The 20,856-nt window shown below is 43.7% G+C and overlaps 1 protein-coding gene across 2 annotated transcripts in view; it reads right to left on the bottom strand.

The window, feature by feature from the left end:
- Window positions 1-5,102: 5,102 nt before the first annotated feature.
- The window catches only part of LOC137438765 (NUAK family SNF1-like kinase 1), a 37,674-nt gene continuing 21,920 nt past the window's right edge, over window positions 5,103-20,856 (bottom strand). For both annotated transcript variants that reach the window (XM_068134110.2, XM_068134101.2), the window contains exons 4-8: window positions 20,476-20,627; window positions 19,153-19,218; window positions 14,935-15,054; window positions 8,940-9,072; window positions 5,103-7,469 (exon numbers count right to left, since the gene is read on the bottom strand). In XM_068134110.2, the coding sequence (XP_067990211.1) occupies window positions 6,415-7,469; window positions 8,940-9,072; window positions 14,935-15,054; window positions 19,153-19,218; window positions 20,476-20,627 (1,526 nt within the window). In that variant the 3' untranslated portion in view covers window positions 5,103-6,414. The remainder of the gene's footprint in view (window positions 7,470-8,939; window positions 9,073-14,934; window positions 15,055-19,152; window positions 19,219-20,475; window positions 20,628-20,856) is intronic.

Here is a 20,856-nt window from a genome sequence, read left to right as displayed (position 1 = left end):
CCTGTCATTTCAAAAGTGAATGTTGAGCTTTGCCTGTGCATCGTGGGAAACGGCAGCCGTAAATGGGAGACAAACACGCGGATAGACACCACAGTTTCCATTATATATACAGTCACGTGAAAAAGTAAGTACACCTCATGTGAAGTTTTGTCTTTTTCAACATATTTCAACAAACAGCTATTTGATCTTCATTTCAACAATATTGATAGATAAAGGTGATATAATATAACAAATATCATGAAACATTTACATTTTGTAGTCCATTGTATAATTTAAATAAACATCAATGCAAATTTTGCATGTGGAAAAAGTAAGTACACCCCTACATTTATCACTACTTCAAATACCTAAAATTAGAATCAGGTGTACCAGCTCAGGTGCAAATGATTAGAACATCGTTAGAGAGGATCTTGGAGGAACCTGTCTTATTTAAACCTCAGACATTTAGTTTGGTTTGCTCTTTGTTGTTGAAGTGTGCAGCGTCACCATGCCTAGATCAAAAGAGCTCTCTGAGGCCTTCAGAAAGAAGGTTATAGATGCCTACGAGTCTGGGAAGGGATTTAAAAAGATCTCCAAACAATTTGAAATCAATCATTCGACTGTCCGGAAGATAATCTACAAGTGGAGAAGATTCCAAACAACTGCCAACTTGTTCAGGTCAGGCCGTCCCAGCAAGTTCAGCCCGAGAGCAGACCGCAAGATGCTGAAAGAAGTCTCCAAGAACCCCAGAATGTCAGCACGGGACCTACAGGTAGCTCTTGCCACTGTTGATGTCAAAGTGCACGAGTCTACCATTAGAAAGAGGCCACACAAATTTGATCTACATGGGAGGTGTGCCAGGAAGAAACCTTTGCTGTCCAGAAAGAACATCAGGGCAAGACTAAAGTTTGCCAATGAACACCTAGGAAAAGACCAGCACTTCTGGAACAATGTGCTCTGGACAGATGAGTCAAAGGTAGAGCTATTTGGCCACAGTACCAGAAGACATGTTTGGCGAAAACCAAAGACAGCATTTGACCACAAGAACCTGATACCAACTCTAAAGCATGGTGGTGGAAATATTATGGTTTGGGGCAGCTTTGCTGCATCAGGGCCTGGGCAGCTCATCATAGAATCCACTATGAATTCTTCATTGTACCAGAGGGTGGTTGAGGATAATGTGAGGCCATCTGTTGGAAAGTTGAAGCTCAACCAAAGGTGCACCTCGCAACATGAGAATGACCCTAAACATACCAGTAAATCCACCAAGGAATGGCTGAAAAGAAAGAAATGGAGGGTTCTGGAATGGCCAAGTCAAAGCCCGGATCTAAATCCCATCGAGATGGTGTGGAGGGGATTTGAAACGAGCTCTGCATGCAAGAAACCCCTCAAACATCACACAGCTGAAATAATTCTGCATGGAGGAGTGGGCAAAAATTTCTCCCAGTCGATGTCAGAGACTGGTAGACAGTTATAAGAAACGCCTACTTGAGGTTGTTTCTGACAAAGGGGCAATACCACCTATTAGAGCCAAGGGAGTACTTACTTTTTCCACATGCGAAATTTGCATTTATGTTTATTTAAATTATACAATGGACTACAAAATGTAAATGTTTCATGATATTTGTTATATTATATCACCTTTATCTATCAATATTGTTGAAATGAAGATCAAATAGCTGTATGTTGAAATATGTTGAAAAAGTCAAAACTTTACATGGGGTGTACTTACTTTTTCACGTGACTGTATATGTATATATATATATATTTATATATATATTAGGCCTGGACGATAATGGAAAAACCTATATCACGATAATATCATAATATAAAAAAAGAAGAAAATGACATAAAATGTCACAGCCCCCACCGTGGTTTTAGTAATTTTGCTGTGCAGAGCTAAAGACCATCATTCAGCCATCTTTGGTCAAATTACAAAACAAAATCTTCTGCATATGTATACTCTCATGTATTGTCTTTGTGCCAAGTTTGAAAAAAAAATGGACTCTGCATATACGAGAATTTGTTGGAGACACGTTTAAGCAACAAAATGGCTGCCAGTCGGCCATATTGGATCTGATGTAGAAAAAAATGACGTGTATATGTAAGACATCATTCATTATTTGTGTGCCAATTTGAACAACATCTGAAAATGCACGTCGAAGAAATGGTCGAGAACGTGTTCAACATCGTTGTTTAAAAAAAAAACTAAAATGGCCGCCAGTCGGCCACCTTTGATCGCATCGCAAAACAAAATGAGGTGCATATCAGCGGCGGATCCAGGGTGGGGGGGGGGGCGGTGCAGGGGGTGCGCACCCCCCCTTCGATACAGGAGGGTGCAGGGGGTGTGCACACCCCCCTCACCCCCTGCAACGCAACGGCATGGATGTGCTGGAGGCCGACTCTACGAGTGACAAGAAGGACGCGCAACGGTCAAATGCTGAAACTGAGTCCTCTCTGTGGTTCGATCACGCTAAGGCCATGATAGAATCTGTAGGAGGTGACGTCACAATGCCGAGAGTTGTAAAACGACAAACCCATCGTCCAAACACTGCCAACAATACTCCCTTGCTCTTCTACCTCAGAAACATGTCCATTCCATTTCTCGACCACCTCAGCCAGGAAATGGACACCCGATTCTGTGCTGAAAATCGGGAACGTCTTGATCTGTTTCTGCTGATGCCATCTGCAATAATCGCCGATACCTGCGACATTCCAGCCCGACATCAGAAGCTGTTGCGTTGGAAAAACGACATATCAAACGACAAGTGGGAAAACGACACGTGGGAAAACGACAAGTGGGAAAACGACAAGTGGGAAAACGACACGTGGAACGACACGTGGAACGACACGTGGAACGACACGACACGTGGAAACGTGGAAAAACGAAACGTTGGAAAAACGACAAGCACACTGATAAATGAGCTTAGAGACTCGCAGATGTTTTGGAGAAGGAAGCCCAACAACACGCTTCCAATCACATTCATGGATTGTTTCTGCGCAGTAGATGGAGACGAATTTCCATCCATCAAAGTCCTACTCCATATTGGATGCACCCTCCCTGAAGGCTCCTGTGAGGCTGAACGCTCATTTTCTTGCCTGCGTCGTCTGAAGACCGACCTAAGATATTCCATGGGAGGGTCGGATGGCATCTCTGGCCCTCATGAACATCCACCATGACTTCACCATATCCGCACATGATTGTGACATTTTCATTCGGAAACACAAGCGCCGTCTATTCCAAAATAGCATAATTTACGATTAATAAAATAATTCACATTCCGCTGTCCAATCTGATCTCTTTTGTGGGGAGAACCCCCGGCCTTGAGCTTCACAACCTCGGAGCATGGCGGTGCCGGGCTTTGTGGGGAGAACCCCCGGCCTTGAGCTTCACAACCTCGGAGCATGGCGGTGCCGGCTTTGCCCAGCACACAGTCTGTTATCGCCATCATTTCACACGATGGGAGTGCACAGGTCTTTTATAACGACTGGTGAGCCCGTTGGTCCAATTGACCAAATTTTCATCGCCTTTCATGGCCTTTCATGGCCTTGCAGCATACCTGCCTGCTACAGTGCTTGAGTTGGAATAAATGATTTGTAAAATATTATCATTGTTTTTGTTATTTATTTAGTAATGAGAATGACATGCCATGGAAGGGCCTATTAAGCTGCTCTATGCACCGTAACATGGCGTGCGTTTAGAAACACGGGAATTATTCTGGATTATTTGTAGTTACAACAACAGGCATTTTAAGGCCATTTTCCCTGCTAGAGCAGGGGTTAACCTTGCGGTCCCCATGACAATCTTCTCCATCTTGCCCTATTTTCTACATCTCCCCTTGTTAACCCCCTTGCCCGCATTTCCATCTTTAGCCAAGTCTTTCTCGGTCTTCCCCGTCCTCTACTTCCTTCTACATTCATTTCCATCACTCTTCTCAACCAGTCACTTTCATCCTTCCTCAACACATGACCAAACCATCTCAACCTGTTCCTCTTCACAGCGTTAATTAGCCAAATTAATTAATTAATTTGTAGTTAATTAGCCAAATTAACTCAGGAGATCATAACAATCATTTCGCGAGAACTACACAAATCAGAAAGCTCCAGTAGAACTACACAAAAAACATGCGGCACACATGCGCGCACACACACACACACACACACACACACACACACACACACACACACACACACACACACACACACACACACACACACACACACACACACACACACACACACACACACACTTCATCAATTTATATCAGAATGAACAGCTGAGCAAGTCGTTTCCCCAGTTCCTCTATCTGACCATTAGTCATCGCGAATCTGTTGAACTGTTGGACCAGGGAAGAACTCAAGGAACTGCAGAAACTTCCAAGAACGCACGAAATGCTGGTTCTGACGATCAATTTAAAAAGATTTACTGGGGGAGGACCCCCAGATCCCCCTTAGCCCCCCCCTCCCCAGCGCTATAGTTTCATGCAACCCCCCATCTTGAAATTCCTGGATCCACCCCTGCATATGTATACCATCATGTATTGTATGTGTGCCAAGTATGAACAAAATCGGTCCATACACGATCTCTGATATATGGTTGCGGACACACGGACGCCCGAGACCAAATCCATAAGCCCCGTTTCAGACTAAGTCCAATACGGCTAATAATGTAATTAGTGCCTTGAGAATCATATAACCTAAAAACAAACTCAAAGACACAGACACACAGAGACACACACACACACACACACACACACACACACACACACACACACACACACACACACACACACACACACACACACACACACACACACGATATTGGTATACTCAAAACTGGCTCATCATGTATCCTATGAACACGAACATAATGATGAATAATCCTTGCAGTGAAACTCCAGCTAGACCGAGATTCAAACCCAGGCTGGACAGCTCAGGGGTGAGTACGCAAACCTCCAGGCCATCCTGACAGGCCCAGGAACTACTCATCCGAGTGGATGAAAACACACATTTTGACAGCATCATTTAGATTTTAGACCCATGGATCCTTCTGAACAAGTAATGTGAAATTACTGCATACGTTATGTTTGTGCTCCACGACCAAATGACAACACTCAGAAGTATCAATTTCTCAACAACATTTTATTCTGATGCTGTGAACTCACAGAGCCAAATTAGAGCTCCCAAAACAAAGCAGTTTCCTGCAGGATGGCACGTTTTTTGAAACACTGAGGCCAGGTGAAAGTCCATTAATACTAATCTTAACGAAAAACACTTTGGCATATTTTCCTATCCTTTAAGTAAATCATTTTCAAAACTCCCAAAATACACAAGTCAATGTAAATTCACGTCCATCTATCTTGCAACAAAAAAAATAGATATATTGCAACAGAAGTGTTAACGAAACGATATTTCACATGTTCACGAATGAAATGTCGAAGAACGCAACAGTATTCACCCTCAACGTGGTTTTCAATAACAAAACGGTAAACAAAATCACCTGAAATACAGCTCAAAATTGCCACTATCACGATGATGTGCAAAAGGCTCTGTCCGTGCTAACTGTGCCGGAAGGTATTACATCGGGCCGAAAATTTCAACCGCCTCAGACACATCGGTACAATAATAAGGAAGTGATGTACAGCATCGTTGAACGGCCACGTTGTCTGTCGTGGAAATTTGTGCAAGCTGTGTCGCATTATTGGCCTACATCAATACACTTTTAATCTAATCATTCAGGAAGAAATAAATTAAGAATCAGGTTCAGTTGAGGGATAGAGAGGTGCCAGCAAAATATAACAGATCAGCACATTTCGGTCAAAATGTGAACTTGCAACTAGAATTTTCTTGCGTGACGGTTAAGAGCTTTTCAGAGATGAGGACTTAGGTGACAGCAGATGCAACACCAGTGACTGCAGCATTAGGCCCAGTTAGCAGGGACAGAACCACAAGCCAAATGAAATGTAAATCGACTTGAGAGCCTTTGCTGTGGCTATTAAATACGATGAAGGCTTCAAGACGTCAATATAATAACAATAATAATTATGATTAAAGCGAAAGGTTCACGCTTTGGTTCAATGAGTTGCTGGAAAATAAAATGACATCTCAATGGTTTTACCAAACTGCTGAGGATCTGCATCCTGCAGCTTAAAGCACAGTAGGGGAACATATAAAAAACGAACCGGGGGTGAGGGATCAAAATCTATACAAAACAATAAATAGGTCAAGAAACAACAGGTGTAAGGAATATCAGTATTTAGTTACAGTGCCTCACGAAACTGAATGACCCAGTGATGACTTGTCTCTGACTTTGTGGCAAATGGTACAAGCTGAACGATCACATCGTGCTCTCATTTGCCCCGTCTTTCCTCATCCCACCCTTCCACATTCCTCAGTGGGAACGAAGAAACTCTGAGCCGTTGCTGGAGTGCCTCGTCAGCATAGACGGCGACATATCTCGAGAGCTTGCTTGTACGTCTGCACCCACTCGTCGTGCCCAACACCTGCAGTCTCGTGATAGTTGCGGTCTTGCCAAGATTGTGGACCTGGGGCCAACGGCGTGGTCCGAATATCTGACTGCACAACCGTAATGGTGACCTCGACGTGCGAGTCACCAGCATCTCGCAGTGGTAGTTGAGTGCCGGAAAGTTCCAAGCGGTCAAAGGATTCGCTCGACAGCACGCTGTCGTCACTGAGCACGCTTGATGGGCGGCTGCCAAGTCGAGGTGGGCGTTTCTCCTCCAAAGGCTGCACTTCGTCGAAGACCAGGAGGTCTTCTAGAGAGCAAGCAACTCTTGAGAGTGGGCCTGATGCTCCGTCACGCTTTGGAGTCGGAAAAAACTTTCCATCACGCTTTAGGATTCCTTTCTTTCGCAGCGCCACATTGCCTGTGCTGAATTTGCGCTGCGTTGACCTCAAGCTCACAGCGTCAAGTCCATCTGTAGAATCACTACGCTCAGGAGAGGAATAGTATCCACTCTCACGCTGTGACACCTTCTTAAGTATGCCCTTTTTGGGTATTTTGGGCCCCGTGATCAAATCATCCTTTCCCTCTGGGTGGTTGCTCACACTTGACAAATGTAGCACAGATGCTTCACCGTCATTTGTAAAGTTTTGCAAGCTCTTCAAAAAATCTTCTTCTTCTGATCTCTTCTTAAGGATACCCTTAGGCTTATGCTCCTCTATTGGCCGTGTCACATTGTTTTCTTTTGGAGACTTTTGCAAGAAAGGCGGCAGTACCTTGGGAATATTTTTCACTGATTTTGACCCACCCTCGCTTCGAGTATCTCCCCTGCCCTGGGCCGCACGCCGATGCAAGTCAATGAAGCGAGCAACAAGTGGGGAGGGTGCTCTGGCGTCGCTTGCAGTATCACAGTCACACACAGTCATGCTGTGGCCCCAGTTGACCCACCAGTGGTTGGCAATGTCTTCAATTGTAGCACGACGTTCAGGATTGACCATCAGCATCCAGCGGATTAAACCACATGCATCTGTGCAAGGAGATAGAATTATGAAAAAGTTACAACATTTTCAAGAAGTTGTTCTTCACATTGAGATAAATACTTCTTCAAAGCTGTAAAGCTTGGGGATAGTAGGGGCATATGGACTTACAAAGACCCAACACATCCTCACTTTTATAAGACAAACCCTTTGGAGCATATTTTAACTGCAGGAGAATAACTGTAGTTGCAAAAATCTCTATTCACCAAAATAGCATATAGATCATCTTCTTTAACAGCCACATTTATTCTCACGTTCTTGTGGGGATAGCTGGGGAAGGGTGGGGTGGGGGGACGGGACGTGTGGGGAGTTAGGAGAGGAGGGAGCTTGGCCAAAGCCTTTCACAAAACGGCTGGCCAGACCTGACTATCGACTAAGGTTAGGGCATTAATTTGGAATTTGGCCGGGGTGCGGCGAGAGCTCACCGGCTCTTTGTGAAAAACACCATGGGATCTTTAACATCCAACAACTAATGCTGCCAGATGGGATGCCGTTTAACGTCCATCTGAGGTATGGCATGAACATTGATGAATCACCCTGCCTGTGAAACCATAGGATGACAGTTTATAGCTGGGCCTAGATTCAAGCCCAGGCTAGACCGCTTAGAGACGTGTGTGCGCAACTTTAGGCCATTCTGCCAGTCCCCAAAATATCATACAAATAAAATAATTTTTTAAATCACACAAAATAATGAGGCATAATCACCTCAAAGTCAAACAATAGATAGGTTCAGAATTCAGAATTTATGCTACGGAGTGGCATTTCTTTGCCAGGGGCACTGGAGGCTGCATGAAGCATGCCGTACCAAATGGCAGGACAACACAGGCCTGCAGTAAACCTCAAGCCCTAGTAACCAACAAGAAAAGGCAGGTTTGTTTTTGCATCAGCCGTTGTAGAAACCACAAATCTTAGGTGGTGCCACCCACCTATCAAAGAATGTCTATCTTCAAGCAAACAATAAAAGGATGTGTATGGTTACTGAGTAATAAAACGCAGCTTCTAGGAAACATATGATTTGTTTCATAATCAGGAAAGAAAAAAAAAAAAAATCATTGGGTGATGAAATGGAAAGCAAAATCCTGGTTATGAAGAATGCATGTTATAAAGTACAGACACTGAAAACAAAAAGCAGGGCAAAGTGCCGAAAAGTGCTTTGTTCAATGAACTGCATTATGGGTGATGGTAGAAAGAAAGCGGAAGGAAATTCCAGAGGAGAGAAAAAAAAACACTGGATAGAAAGAATGCCAGTGACGTTCGAGACAAGACTGGAAGTAAAACAGGAAGAAAGTCAAAAGCATGGATACTTTTCAGAGCAGCCGATGGCAGACCGAGAACTTAAAGGAGAGTCAGGGTAAGCGAGTTGCGCAGTTTATAAGAAGCGCAAACGCTTCAGGTTTTCTCATTTGCTGTGACACGAGGGTTTTTCCAATGATTCACACTAGCCTACGGTCACGGCTCACCGGATGGCTGGCTCGGTTCATGGTACTCCCCATGGCTAATCTGCCGCACAAGCGTCTTGTAATCACGGCCGTCAAAGGGCATGGTACCGTACACCAGAGTGTACAGCAGTACGCCGAGTGCCCAGCTATCCACCTGTGCACAGCACGGTCAATCAAGATTAAAAAACAACACTTACAGGCGATTAAAAAAAAAAAAAGATACGATTTTAGGTAATCATTTAGAACCGTGGGTAATGTACTTAACAACCAGACTTTAGGTAATCATTACTTTTCTACTACAAATACTACTACTGCCTTTTAGGGTTGGTTTTTGGGTTTAAGTTGGACTACTTTAGGTAATAATACTACTGCCTTTTCATTGTTAAAAAAGTGTGAGCGAATAGACCAAAAGGGGCTATGCAACAAACTCCAAACTCAAGGTCATTTTAACTTTGTGATGCCAGTTTTAGGAGTTTAACTTGTTCATAGAGGAAATCGTGAAACATGAAAACGTGAAGGTCTTCAGACAAAAGGTCTGAAGGTGAATATCGGAAAGACGAAGGTGATGGCAAGTGGTAAACCATGTGGTGTGGTGGAAAGAACTGGGAAGTGGCCATGTGCTGTGTGCAGGAAGAGTGTCGGAGTGAACTCCATTCAATGTACAATGTGCGCTGAGTGGGTTCATCAAAAATGCAGTGCTCTGAGAGGGTCATTAACCAGTGTGGCAGCTACATTCAAATGTAAGGTGTGCACAGAGGGAGTTGCAGATGGAGGAAATGTTGAGTTGGATCTTGGAGACAGCGTGAAGCTGGAAGTTGGATCTTGGAGACGGCGTAAAGCTGGAAGGTGTGAAAACATTTTGCTACCTCGGAGACATGCTGAATGGAGAAGGTGGATCAGACTCGGCAACGGTTGCTAGAGTGAGATGTGCATGGAAGAAGTTTTGGGAACTGAGTGGCGTGCTGATGAGGAGGGGAGTGTCATTGAAACTGAAGGGAAAGGTGTATGCTGCATGTGTGAGAAGTGTTATGATTTATGGGAGCGAGACATGGGTAATGAACGTAGAGCAGCAACGAAGGTTGGAAAGGGTGGAAATTCGAATGGTTCGGTGGATGTGTGGAGTATCGTTGAGAGAGAGGAAGACAAATGATGAATTGCGAAAGATGATGGGAATATAGCCTGTGATTGATGCTGTGAAGAGGAACAGGTTGAGATGGTTTGGTCATGTGTTGAGGAAGGATGAAAGTGACTGGTTGAGAAGAGTGATGGAAATGAATGTAGAAGGAAGTAGAGGACGGGGAAGACCGAGAAAGATTTGGCTAAAGATGGTGGAAGAAGAAATGCGGTCAAGGTGGTTAACAAGGAGAGATGCAGAAAATAGGGCAAGATGGAGAAGATTGTCATGGGGACCGCAGGGCTGACCCCTGCTCTAGCAGGGAAAATGGCCTTAAAATGCATGTTGTTGTTGTGTTGTATAGAGGAAAGTTTGACAAAAGTTTGGTTCCATAATACTACGGGTTACATTAGGGGGATACGAGCCACCAGAAAATAAACATACCGTACTTGGTTCACTCAAAATATAACTAATTCTTTGCTGTAATAAAACTAATTCTTTGGCTCATTGAGTTTGCAAATATATCAAACTCAGGACAAAGACATTCGTAGACATTTGTATACTTTTTCTTGAATTACAGGACAGGCCATGCAATCTCCACTCCGGATTGCAGCATCTTGAGCCAATTATTCAGATGGGAATGCCAAACACTGGCCAACAAATCCAAGTCAATTGGTAAAGTTTCAACCGAAGAGCAGAAAGATGGTTTCTCTGCATCAAAATGACAGATAATTTTAAATTGGGTTGATATAGCTCACACTTTACACATGGAGGACAGATCTTTGTTAATCATTAAGGTTGGTGTATGCTTTTTAAGACAATTTAACATTTTACAGTTATTAGAGATAAATAAAATATTTTTGTTGTCATGGTGTTACTTAATTCAGCCTAATAATCAGGCTCTACTATGGAGTATTTGTCTATTATGCACTATTAGGAGGTGGAGGTTATGGAGCCCCACCTTGAGGGGGAGGAGAGGACTTTGTAGAGACCCACTCACGTGCCTGTGATGATCGCCTGCTTTTGCCAGACACCCTTGCTTAGGTAACGTCCACCAATAAATGTTAGCAGACGGGTTCCCACCCTAAAGTCCTATCCGATGAACGACACACTCATTACCTCTGCCACCTAAGGTGGGCGGAGGTTATGTTTTCACCCCCGTCTGTCTGTCTGTTTATCTGTGAACTGGTTTATCTCAAAAAGTTCTGGACCCAGATAAAATTTGGTGCAGAGTTTGGGTATGTGATAAGGACAAAATGATTAAATTTTGGTGAAGATCCAGGTACTATAATTTTTAAAATGATTCTTCACCATTGAGAGATAGGGCCAAAAACGATATAATAACCATTCCTTTCAAGCCTTGAGGCACACAGAGCTGCCGAGGCAGTATCATTTGACTAAGGAGTACAATCCTGGATGGGTCGACACTCCGACGCAAAAATACTCAAATGGCTCATTACCCCAGTAAGCTGGTAATAATCCTGCCGACCTCGAAAGGATGACAGGCTGAGTCAACACACCATTGAGAGATGGGGCTAAAACTGATATATAGCACGATATGTTAAAAAAGTTGTGGATGGATTCGGCCGAAACTTGGTGGACAGGTTGGGTGTTTAACAAGGACGAATCGATTCGATTTTTGGTGAAAATCCAAACACGGGAATGACTTTTTTTTTTTTCGAATTCTTCACCATTGAGAAATAGGACCAAAAACGATGGATAACATGATATTTCAAAAGGATGTGGACGAGTTATGACAAAACTTGGTGGATGGGTTGGTTAGGTGCAATAACAAGCCGATTTGATTTTGGTTTAGGTACGGCTTCAGATCCGGCCGATCAGTGGGATACAAAACATAAACTGTTCAGCCTGGTGGAGGTTTGCTCCCTACCGAGTGCCGTTCTAGTTAATGCAATTGTCTGTCTATGAAGCACCAATAAAACACTTTATAGACAGGTCAAGATTAGAACCCAGACTAAATACCTGAAAGGCAAGTGTGCTACCTCTGAGCTATCCTGTCAGGCATATAAAATGAATCCGATATTGCTGATCTGGTAACTATCCTTCATTACAAACATAGAAACCTGACGATGGAAATGATACAGCTACATCGCTCCACCACGGTGGTTATTCAGCATAATTTGAAAGAGACTGAATGTGCTCAACCACAGCCGTCAAACTTGTACTTTTGGCAAGGGTATTAACTGAAAGACTTGCTTTTATTAGACATTGTGTGGGATATTTAACTGTCATAGTACAAACAGGACAGTCAGCTTAAAATCTCATTTTAAAGATGATGTACTCCCTGCAGGCAGTGCATGAGAATGCAGTTATAATCAGATGAAATTTTGCCGATATAATCAAAAGTAAACATATTGTTATGTCGGTAGGGTAGTGATATGTAGAGCCAGATAGATCTGTGTAGGTTAATGTAACATGCTTCGTAGGTAACATGCTTCGTCTGTCGCGGTAAGGAATCTACCCTGTAATAAGTTTCATGTGTAGGCGTTTAGTCGGTTAAGAGTATATCTGTGAGCATACCAGGATGTTCGAGTGATAAGTAGCGTAGGGATTAAAGAGGAGCGCCCGTGTGTCTCACCTGGTAGTCAAATCGTTGTCCCTTTTGGCACTGCACCCATTTAGACACTTAGTTAGGATCTTTATTACAACACTAAATAAATCCCTTCTCTGACATGACTGTGAAAGACGAACAGGCAAGGAAACCAGGCCGGGGCACCGCCGATGATGGCCGCCGCCAATTACACCTCCAACAGGCCTAGCCACATCGAGTGCCATGCGCTATGACCACGGAACAGGGACCGAGTGAGAGGGCAGCACGGCAAGCACGGACCTCCAGCCGGCGATTCTGTGTAGGGCACTGATTGGGTGACGCGCCAGGGCTGACGTCACCACCGCGGGAAGGTTATTTAAGGGCGCGCCGAAGGACATTGTCTCTCTTGCGTCTCTGGCAGCTCTTGCAGCTTTTTCTTGCTCTTCCTTTCTTGTGGCTCTGGCAGCCCTCTTGCTCTTGCGGTTCGTGCTCTTGTTTGCGCAGCTAGCCCTTTTGGACATCCGGTGCTTCGTTTTGCGCAGCCCGAGTTGAGTCGAGTCATAGCCCGAGTGGAGTTCGCTTGCTTCTGGCACGTTTGCTTCGGGAGAGCTGACTGGGACGTGGCAGGTCGATCGTGTGTGAAGATCGACCTCGCTTGGAGCCGCTAGCCTGCGTTGGACGCGCGGTGCTTTTCCTGCTGTGGGACCTCGTGGTGCTTGGAGCGGTGCTCGGTGCTGTGGTGCTTGGAGCGGTGCTTGTGCTTGGAGCGGTGTTCGGTGCTGTGGTGCTGGAGCGAGGGACCTCGTGGGTGCATCGGGGTCGAACGGAGCCGTGTTGGACGACCACAAGACAAGACGAGGGACAGATAAGGCCGCACGCACCATTTTACACACCATGACGAGACAATTCTTTTCGTAATTCATCCTCCTTTGTTCGTTTCTGAGTCCGGTGTGTGGGATCCCAATTTAGTTACATTATTTGATTATCGTCGCGTTTCTCTGTCCCGATTCTTATTTCAATAAACCCTTGTATTATTTTCCATTCCTTTAAAATCTTGTTTGCCGTTTGAGTTCGTTCGCCTTCCACAGGTATGCGCTTTTACCGCAGCTTCCATTTTCCTTCTTCCTCCCGCGTGACCATCGTAAAATCCGTATTGGTTGTTGCCTCCGAATAAAACCCTTTAGGCCTATCCGCGGTCTCTGGTGTTAACCGGAGTCGCACGACAATATAATCACTGAACTATCTCTCTGACATGATGGGTGCAGAGATAGTGACCTTGTCTCGATGCTATCTCATCTGGGTACGATTCTCAACCCCACTATCAGTTGGATTGGTGCTTCACAGGCAGGGCATTACATCACAAAATGGTGTCGTCCCTCAGATGGATGGTAAGCTCGGAACGTCTCCGCTAGCATTAGCTTATGAACGTTAAAATATCCCATGATGTCCTTCGATGAAGAGTAGGTGAGTTAGTACCGGTACCATAACCAAAATACAAATTCCTGCCTCAATGGGAAAGGGCACTGCACTGTCTCCTTTACGTTATGTGTATATCACAATAGAGTACAAGGGGAAATGTCCGGATTTCATATGCATTGTAGGAAGGGGAGTGGTTGGGCGAGAGAGCAAGGAGAATCAATAGAAAATAAAATGGCGAAAAGAAAGGGATGACACAAGGGAGTTGGGGAGTTGTGGAGCCAAAATGAAAGAAAATGGGAGGAGATGGGAGTAAAGGGAAGGAGAGAAAAGTATACATGTGACGAATGATGAGTTAGTTAGTTAGTTAGTTAGTTAGTTCCTCTCGTTCCTGTTTTGGGACATTGGGCAGCTGAATGAAGAGGAAAGTGGTTTAAAAAAAATTCTGTTATTTGTGCATTTAATTAGGGAATTAAAGATTATACATGCTATAGAATACAGCCTGGTGTTGGCTGAGCGGTTAGGATGCGGCTTGGGATCCTAGGATCCTGGGTTCGAATCCCGGTCGATCGCTGAATTAACACCAGGGGGGTTGACTCAGCCTGTCATCCTTCCGAGGTCGGCAAATTGAGTACCAGTTCACTGGTAATTCCCTGTGTGTCGCAAGAGGCAACCCACAGGGTTGGCGGCAGGAAGGGCATCCGGCCATAAAACATTGTTTCAAAAATGGGACCACGGTGCCCAAAAAAGGCCAACCCTCAATCTGCGGGGAAAAATGGCCTCCAAAGGTGGTTCTTCTTTTGTTCTATATGCTATACGTTTGCTTCAACGTAAGCTGAATACACCTTAAATACTTTACAAGCCTGAAAAAATTATTTTGCTAAAAACAACACATTACATTGCGCTAATTAAAAGTAATCACCACATCGGCCAACCTCTGGTCCCTGATAAGGTCTGCCGTTGACGATCTCCGGTGACGCGTACAGCGGGCTCCCGCAGAAAGTTTGCAGAAAAGTCCCCCGTCGAAAAACACTGGAAAGGCCGAAGTCTGCGATCTGCATGCATAGAGCAGGTTTGAGGATGGGGTGGAGGTGGGAGGACATCATTATAAGCTCAAAGTATACAAAAGAAAAAATAAAAAGCATGGCCTGGCATTGTTCTGTGATAATGCTAGGATGTTAGCAATCTCAAAATAAGAGGTAAAAGCATATAGGAGGATGATATCAACAAACATGGTCAACTAAAAATGCAGTTCCTAACTAGAACGGCACTCGGTAGAGCGTATACCTCCGCCAGGCTGAACAGTTTATGTTTTGTATCCCACTGATGGGCCGGATATGGATTCGGACCTGAACCAAAATCTAATCAGCTTGTTTTTGTCACCAAACCAACTCATCCACCTAGTTTTGTCATAATCTTCCATAACTTTTTGAAATATCATGTTATATATTCTTTTTGGCCTGATCACTCAATGAAGAATCATTTGAATATTTTAAAAATTCTTGCATCTGGATCTGTATCTTGACCAAAATCGAATCGATTATTCCTCGTCACAAACCCAACCTGTCCATCAAGTTTCGTCCAAATCCGTCCAGAACGTTTTAAGATATCCTGCTACATATCGGTTTTAGCCCTATCACTCAATGGTGAAGAATTACGAAAAAAATTTCTCTGATCCGGATCGAGATTCAGATATTCACCAAAATTACATAAATTCTTCCTTATCACACACCCAACCTGTCCACCAAGTTTCAGCCAAATCCGTCCACAACTTCTTGAGATATTGTGCTATATATTGTTTTTTGCCATATCTCTCGATGGTAAAGAATCACTAAAAAAACTTCTCGGATACAGATCCGGATCTTCACCAAAATCTAAACGTTTCGTCCTTGTCACAATGTCACCTACCCAACCTCTCCATCAAATTTCGTCTGAATTCGTCCACAACGTTTTGAGATATCCTCTTCACAAACAAACAGACAAACTGGGGTGAAAACATTACCTCCATCCACCTTTGGTGGTGGAGGTAACAAGAAGGTTGCTAAAGTGCAAAATCCCATGACCTGCAAACCCCCCAGTTTGCTGCTCCACGTAGTCAAGGAATGCACGGCAGTAGCTGGTTTGTGTCATGTCGCATTAAAGTAAACTCGTGTAACCCTTGCAGAATATACACGGAATGTGAAAATGGCGAGGGTGCAGTGCCTGAGCTTTTTTGCACTTCCTTTTAGTAATATTTGGCTTGGAACTGTGTCTGAGCAGTCACCCCCCTCCGTATACCATTTTCAACCCGCTTCATCCTCCACCCCACCTCCCCCTCCATCTTTCCTTTCCATCAGCTCTACCTCCTGCTGTTTGCTCTCCCACAGAGACGATGAGAAAGAATGTTTTAATACACAAGCAAGAACAAAGAAATCGCAGCATTGGATTGGCAAAATAATCCCGGCAGATTAAACACACAACTTTTTTTGTATACATGATCGAGGCTCGCTGAAGAGCTAGAGCAGAACGGAAGGGAACAACATGGAAAGGGGGAAACACAAGCAGCTGTGTAGAAATGAGAGTGAGATCAAGGGGAGTGGGAGAAGGACACATGGGGATGAACAAGCTGAACGACAGCAAGAGGAGGAAGGGGTTGATGGAGACGAAAAGGAAAATAAATAAATAAACCGAAAACTAACAAACAAAAATAGGTGAGGGAGAAGGGGTGATGGGGGGGGGGATCACAATAACCTGGAAAAATGGAGTGCTGTGGAATGGGCTAATTTGAGGTAGCAGATATCATGAGTATGGATGGGGGATGACATGAGTTAGTGGTGATCAGCTGAGGTAGTGATCAGCTAACTGCTTGCTTGCTAATTAAGGCCGCACAATTCAATCCAGAAAAAAAATTAAGTTGCTCGCATCAACGATTTTCAGTTCATCGCCAAAAATAATTTTTCATTTGTGACATTGCTTTAATTAAATATTTGGGGGCTATGTATTGCAAATGCAAACATTGGTGCTGTTTTTGACACCACCTCCTCACATTTATTTATCTTCTCTCTCCCTCCATTCTCCAAACCTCTCCCAACCTCCTTTTTATACCCAATTGGCTCTTTCCAAAGTTTTCTACCCTCAAATTTTCTCCTGCTTTCTCCTGCTTTGTTGTGTCCAACTCTAGACCAAAGGCCCCAATGCCAATGCATTGCTTTTTTATCCCGTGTCACCTCGCTCTTCAATTTCGTCCACGAGTATGCCCACAAAGGACCTACAATGTCCCAACCATTACATTATTTGCTTCATTTGAGGACTGGCAAGGGCCTGGCAAGTACATGATGCCCTTTTTGGCTGAAGACATTCAGAAAAGTGTTGACTGTTTCTTGAGAAAGAAGGAGCGAGTGATTGAGGCATTGAGACACAAGAAGGGGCAGGTGATTTGGCAGAAACCTCACCCATGGCTATTCGACATGAACTCATCCAGAATAGCCCTTCATTATGGCTTTTGGTTCGACCTCATTTTACAAAGATGAGCGAGCTACAAAATTACCATCGTGAAGGAATGAGTATGCATCATAAACATCTTATTGTGCCGGTTCGCAATGCAATCAGTAATGCTTGTAATCTGCATTGCACCTCTCCATTTTGCAAACATCCACTAGTTGTTGAAAATAATACCCTCTCACGAGACCACCCTTTATGTTATGCATTCAGCATGACTTCATCATGGAAGCATGCATGCACCATAGTTGGCCATCTATTTATTATGTTTGTAAAAGGGTACAATTTTCGACCTCTTTCAACTCCTTCAATTGCTCCTATGCCATCGCAACCCTCTTTCCCTTCTCTACCCAATCCTCCACACTGCCCTACGTTCCTATCGCCATCCTTCTCCGTTCTCTTCCTTTTTCCAAATTACTATTCCCACTCTCATCCGCCCCTCCTCACTTTCCACTTCCCCATCATAATCATTCAGTCTCTCATGCCATTGAGTGCCAAGGCTACGTTACCCAAGGGAGGTTTAGTATTGGATGCCTTTTTGTATCCAAATTAATATATAAATATATTATGAAACAAGTAAGATTCAGCTACACAACAGAAAATCAGCAAATAAGTTTAATGTCTGCAATCTTGGATGTCTGGGGATTAGTAAAGCTTCTTTGGATCATGGGCAGTGGTGCTTTCGGGATATTAGGATAAAATCCATATGAGGGAGGTACCAGTATGAGGGACCAAAATTCATTGATAAGACGAAATTGGTGACTTATTTCCCTATTTATACGGTAATATTGATTAATCTACAGGATAATTTGAGATGACACCATTGACAATCACAAACAAAAAAACCAAGAAAGAGCAATCAGAGATTGCAAACCCTCGCCAGGATGTATTTTCAGTGGTTTTTAAGGCTTTTGTGTTAAGACAAATATGGCGGCCGAACCACGTGACCGATGACTTCATTTTTATTTTTTTTCTCCACCAACTTATGCCTACATGACATTCAAGAAATTTCATCTTGATAGGATGAAGTTTTGTACTTGTCGAATGATGACGTCATGAAGGAGGCACCTATGACATCATTATTAACATTTTATTCCCCATGAAGAGTTATTTACAATGAGCCATGTCTCAATTTTTTCGATTCAGCGCTTTCGGAGATAGAGAGGTGCAAAGTTTTTCGTTTTTTCCAAGATGGCGGCCGAACCACGTGACCTATGACATCATAATTATTAAAAATTGTACAGGTGGAGTTGCACCTATGGTGAAACGTTCCTGTCAATTGGACCAACGGTTGCAGAGAAAATCATATTTATTCTGTGCGGATATATATATCTATATATATATATATCTATATATATATTATATATCTATATATATATATATATCTATATATATATATATATATATATATATCTATATATATATCTATATATATATATATATATATATATATATATATATCTATATATATATATATATACATACATACATACATATATACATAAACAGACAGACAGACAAACAGACAAACAAAACGGACTCAAATGCAATACCCTCTCCTCAGGTGAGGGTAATGAAAAGTTTTATGAAACATCTGGGGTGTGAGTCTGTGTCATGATGTGACTCTTGCTACAGGTTTAATAAAACCTTTGTCACTTCCTGTCCAATTTGCTCACCTTCACATTGCAATCGCTATCCAGAAGAACGTTTTCCAACTTCAGATCTCGATGCACCACTCCATTCTGCAGAGTCACAGGACATGCATCCTTCAAAAATGACCATCCTTTGTTCAAGACAAGTTGGTGGTGGGAGGGTGGGGCAGGAGGGTGGTGCAGGAGGGTGGGAGAGTTGATGCTTCCCTGGGGGCCCAGACTAACAAATTGGAATACCCAGAAAGGATGCAGGCAGTAGAAGAAGGGAAAGGGGGCACAGCAGGATGCAGGGGGATGGGGAGGGGGAGAGGGAGGGTGAGGAAAGAGGCGAGAATATTCAAAGAAAGCTCCGGATTGGCCTTAGAAACATCTCTGGAATGTCTCCTGCATTGACTGGATTGTGCCGCATGAAAAGAGGCAGACAAAGCCAAAATGACAAGAATCCCATTGCACAAATCTCCAGGCCCAGAATAGCACATTGCTCATGAAGCTTCAACGCTATTCGCTGTACACAAACAGCAACTTTTGGTAACAGGAGAGAATTGGCAATGCCTCAAAGCCCTCTGCCAGGTTTCTCTTCATCTGCCTTTTTTCTCCCTTCTCTCGGACCACGGGGAACGTAAACCCAGCCCTGTATTATTATACAAGTTGTTAAACATAAAAGGCAGATATTCATGGAATTATTATACTTCAAATAATTTAAATTTTGCCATTAGCATTATTTAAATGGCCTATCATAATATTACAGCATACGCTGACAATGCAGGAGGGTCAATGGAATTTGAACACCTGACTAATAAAAAGACTATGGAAGGAAACGCACAGGAAGGACCCCCAAATCCGTCTGACCATCCAAGCCCGGAGCGCTTACACATTCCAGCGCGACCCGACACCACACACACGGAAATGAAGTCTCAACATTCCTGTCTGGAAAGCCGCCTGCTGCATATTTTGAAATGGAGAGTCTTACGAGGCCAGCCTCCCTTCTGGCCGGCGCCTTGCTTGCTACGTCTAGAAACCCAGCTCTGACCCCAACAGATACGTTTTAACATCAACCGAGTCCTGATTATACCTCCAGGAAAATCGTTTAGGGATTACTGAGATGATGCCTTCATCTGCGAACCACATGCAAACTGTTCTGCAGGTATTGAGGAGTTCATCATGTATTAAAATGATACATACACGTCAAACAACAATGACCAGCTCAAGTTTGAAATCCCACTCTTCGATTTGTTTCATCGGTACTTTCCTGAAGCCGAGACAAAATGCCCCAATAAATAAGGTACCCTGAGGTATTGCTAAATTATCAGGGTGTACTCCATTCCACAAGCAAAGTGTTAAACGCACCTTGTGACAGTGGTGCAGCGCAGAGACCATTTGGCGGAAAAAGCGTCGCGCTTCAGATTCGGAAAGCTTCCGTCGCTCGCTCACGTAATCGTACAGTTCACCCTGGTTTGCGTATTCCATCACGATCACGATCTTGTCCTGGTTCTCGAACACTGCACAACACATGCGCATGGAGTGAGCCCTCCATTGTTTGGTGATGCTCACTTTGACCTCAATTTGTGCACAAAGATAGCTGCCATGTAATTTGTGCCAACAGACCATGTAGTGTAGTGCCTGATGAAACCCAGTGGCAGAAAATGGAATTGTATCTCATTGACAGAAATCAAGTTTAACAGCCATTGCTTCTCTGGTAAAGCAGCTACTGTCGAGTCTGAGGCCGAA

Source organism: Myxine glutinosa, chromosome 1 (assembly GCF_964187855.1).
Source record: "Myxine glutinosa chromosome 1, kmMyxGlut1.1, whole genome shotgun sequence".
In the NCBI taxonomy this organism is placed as follows: Eukaryota; Metazoa; Chordata; class Myxini; order Myxiniformes; family Myxinidae; genus Myxine; species Myxine glutinosa.
Note: the sequence above shows the minus strand (reverse complement) of the source record. Positions and strands in the feature narration are given on the sequence as shown.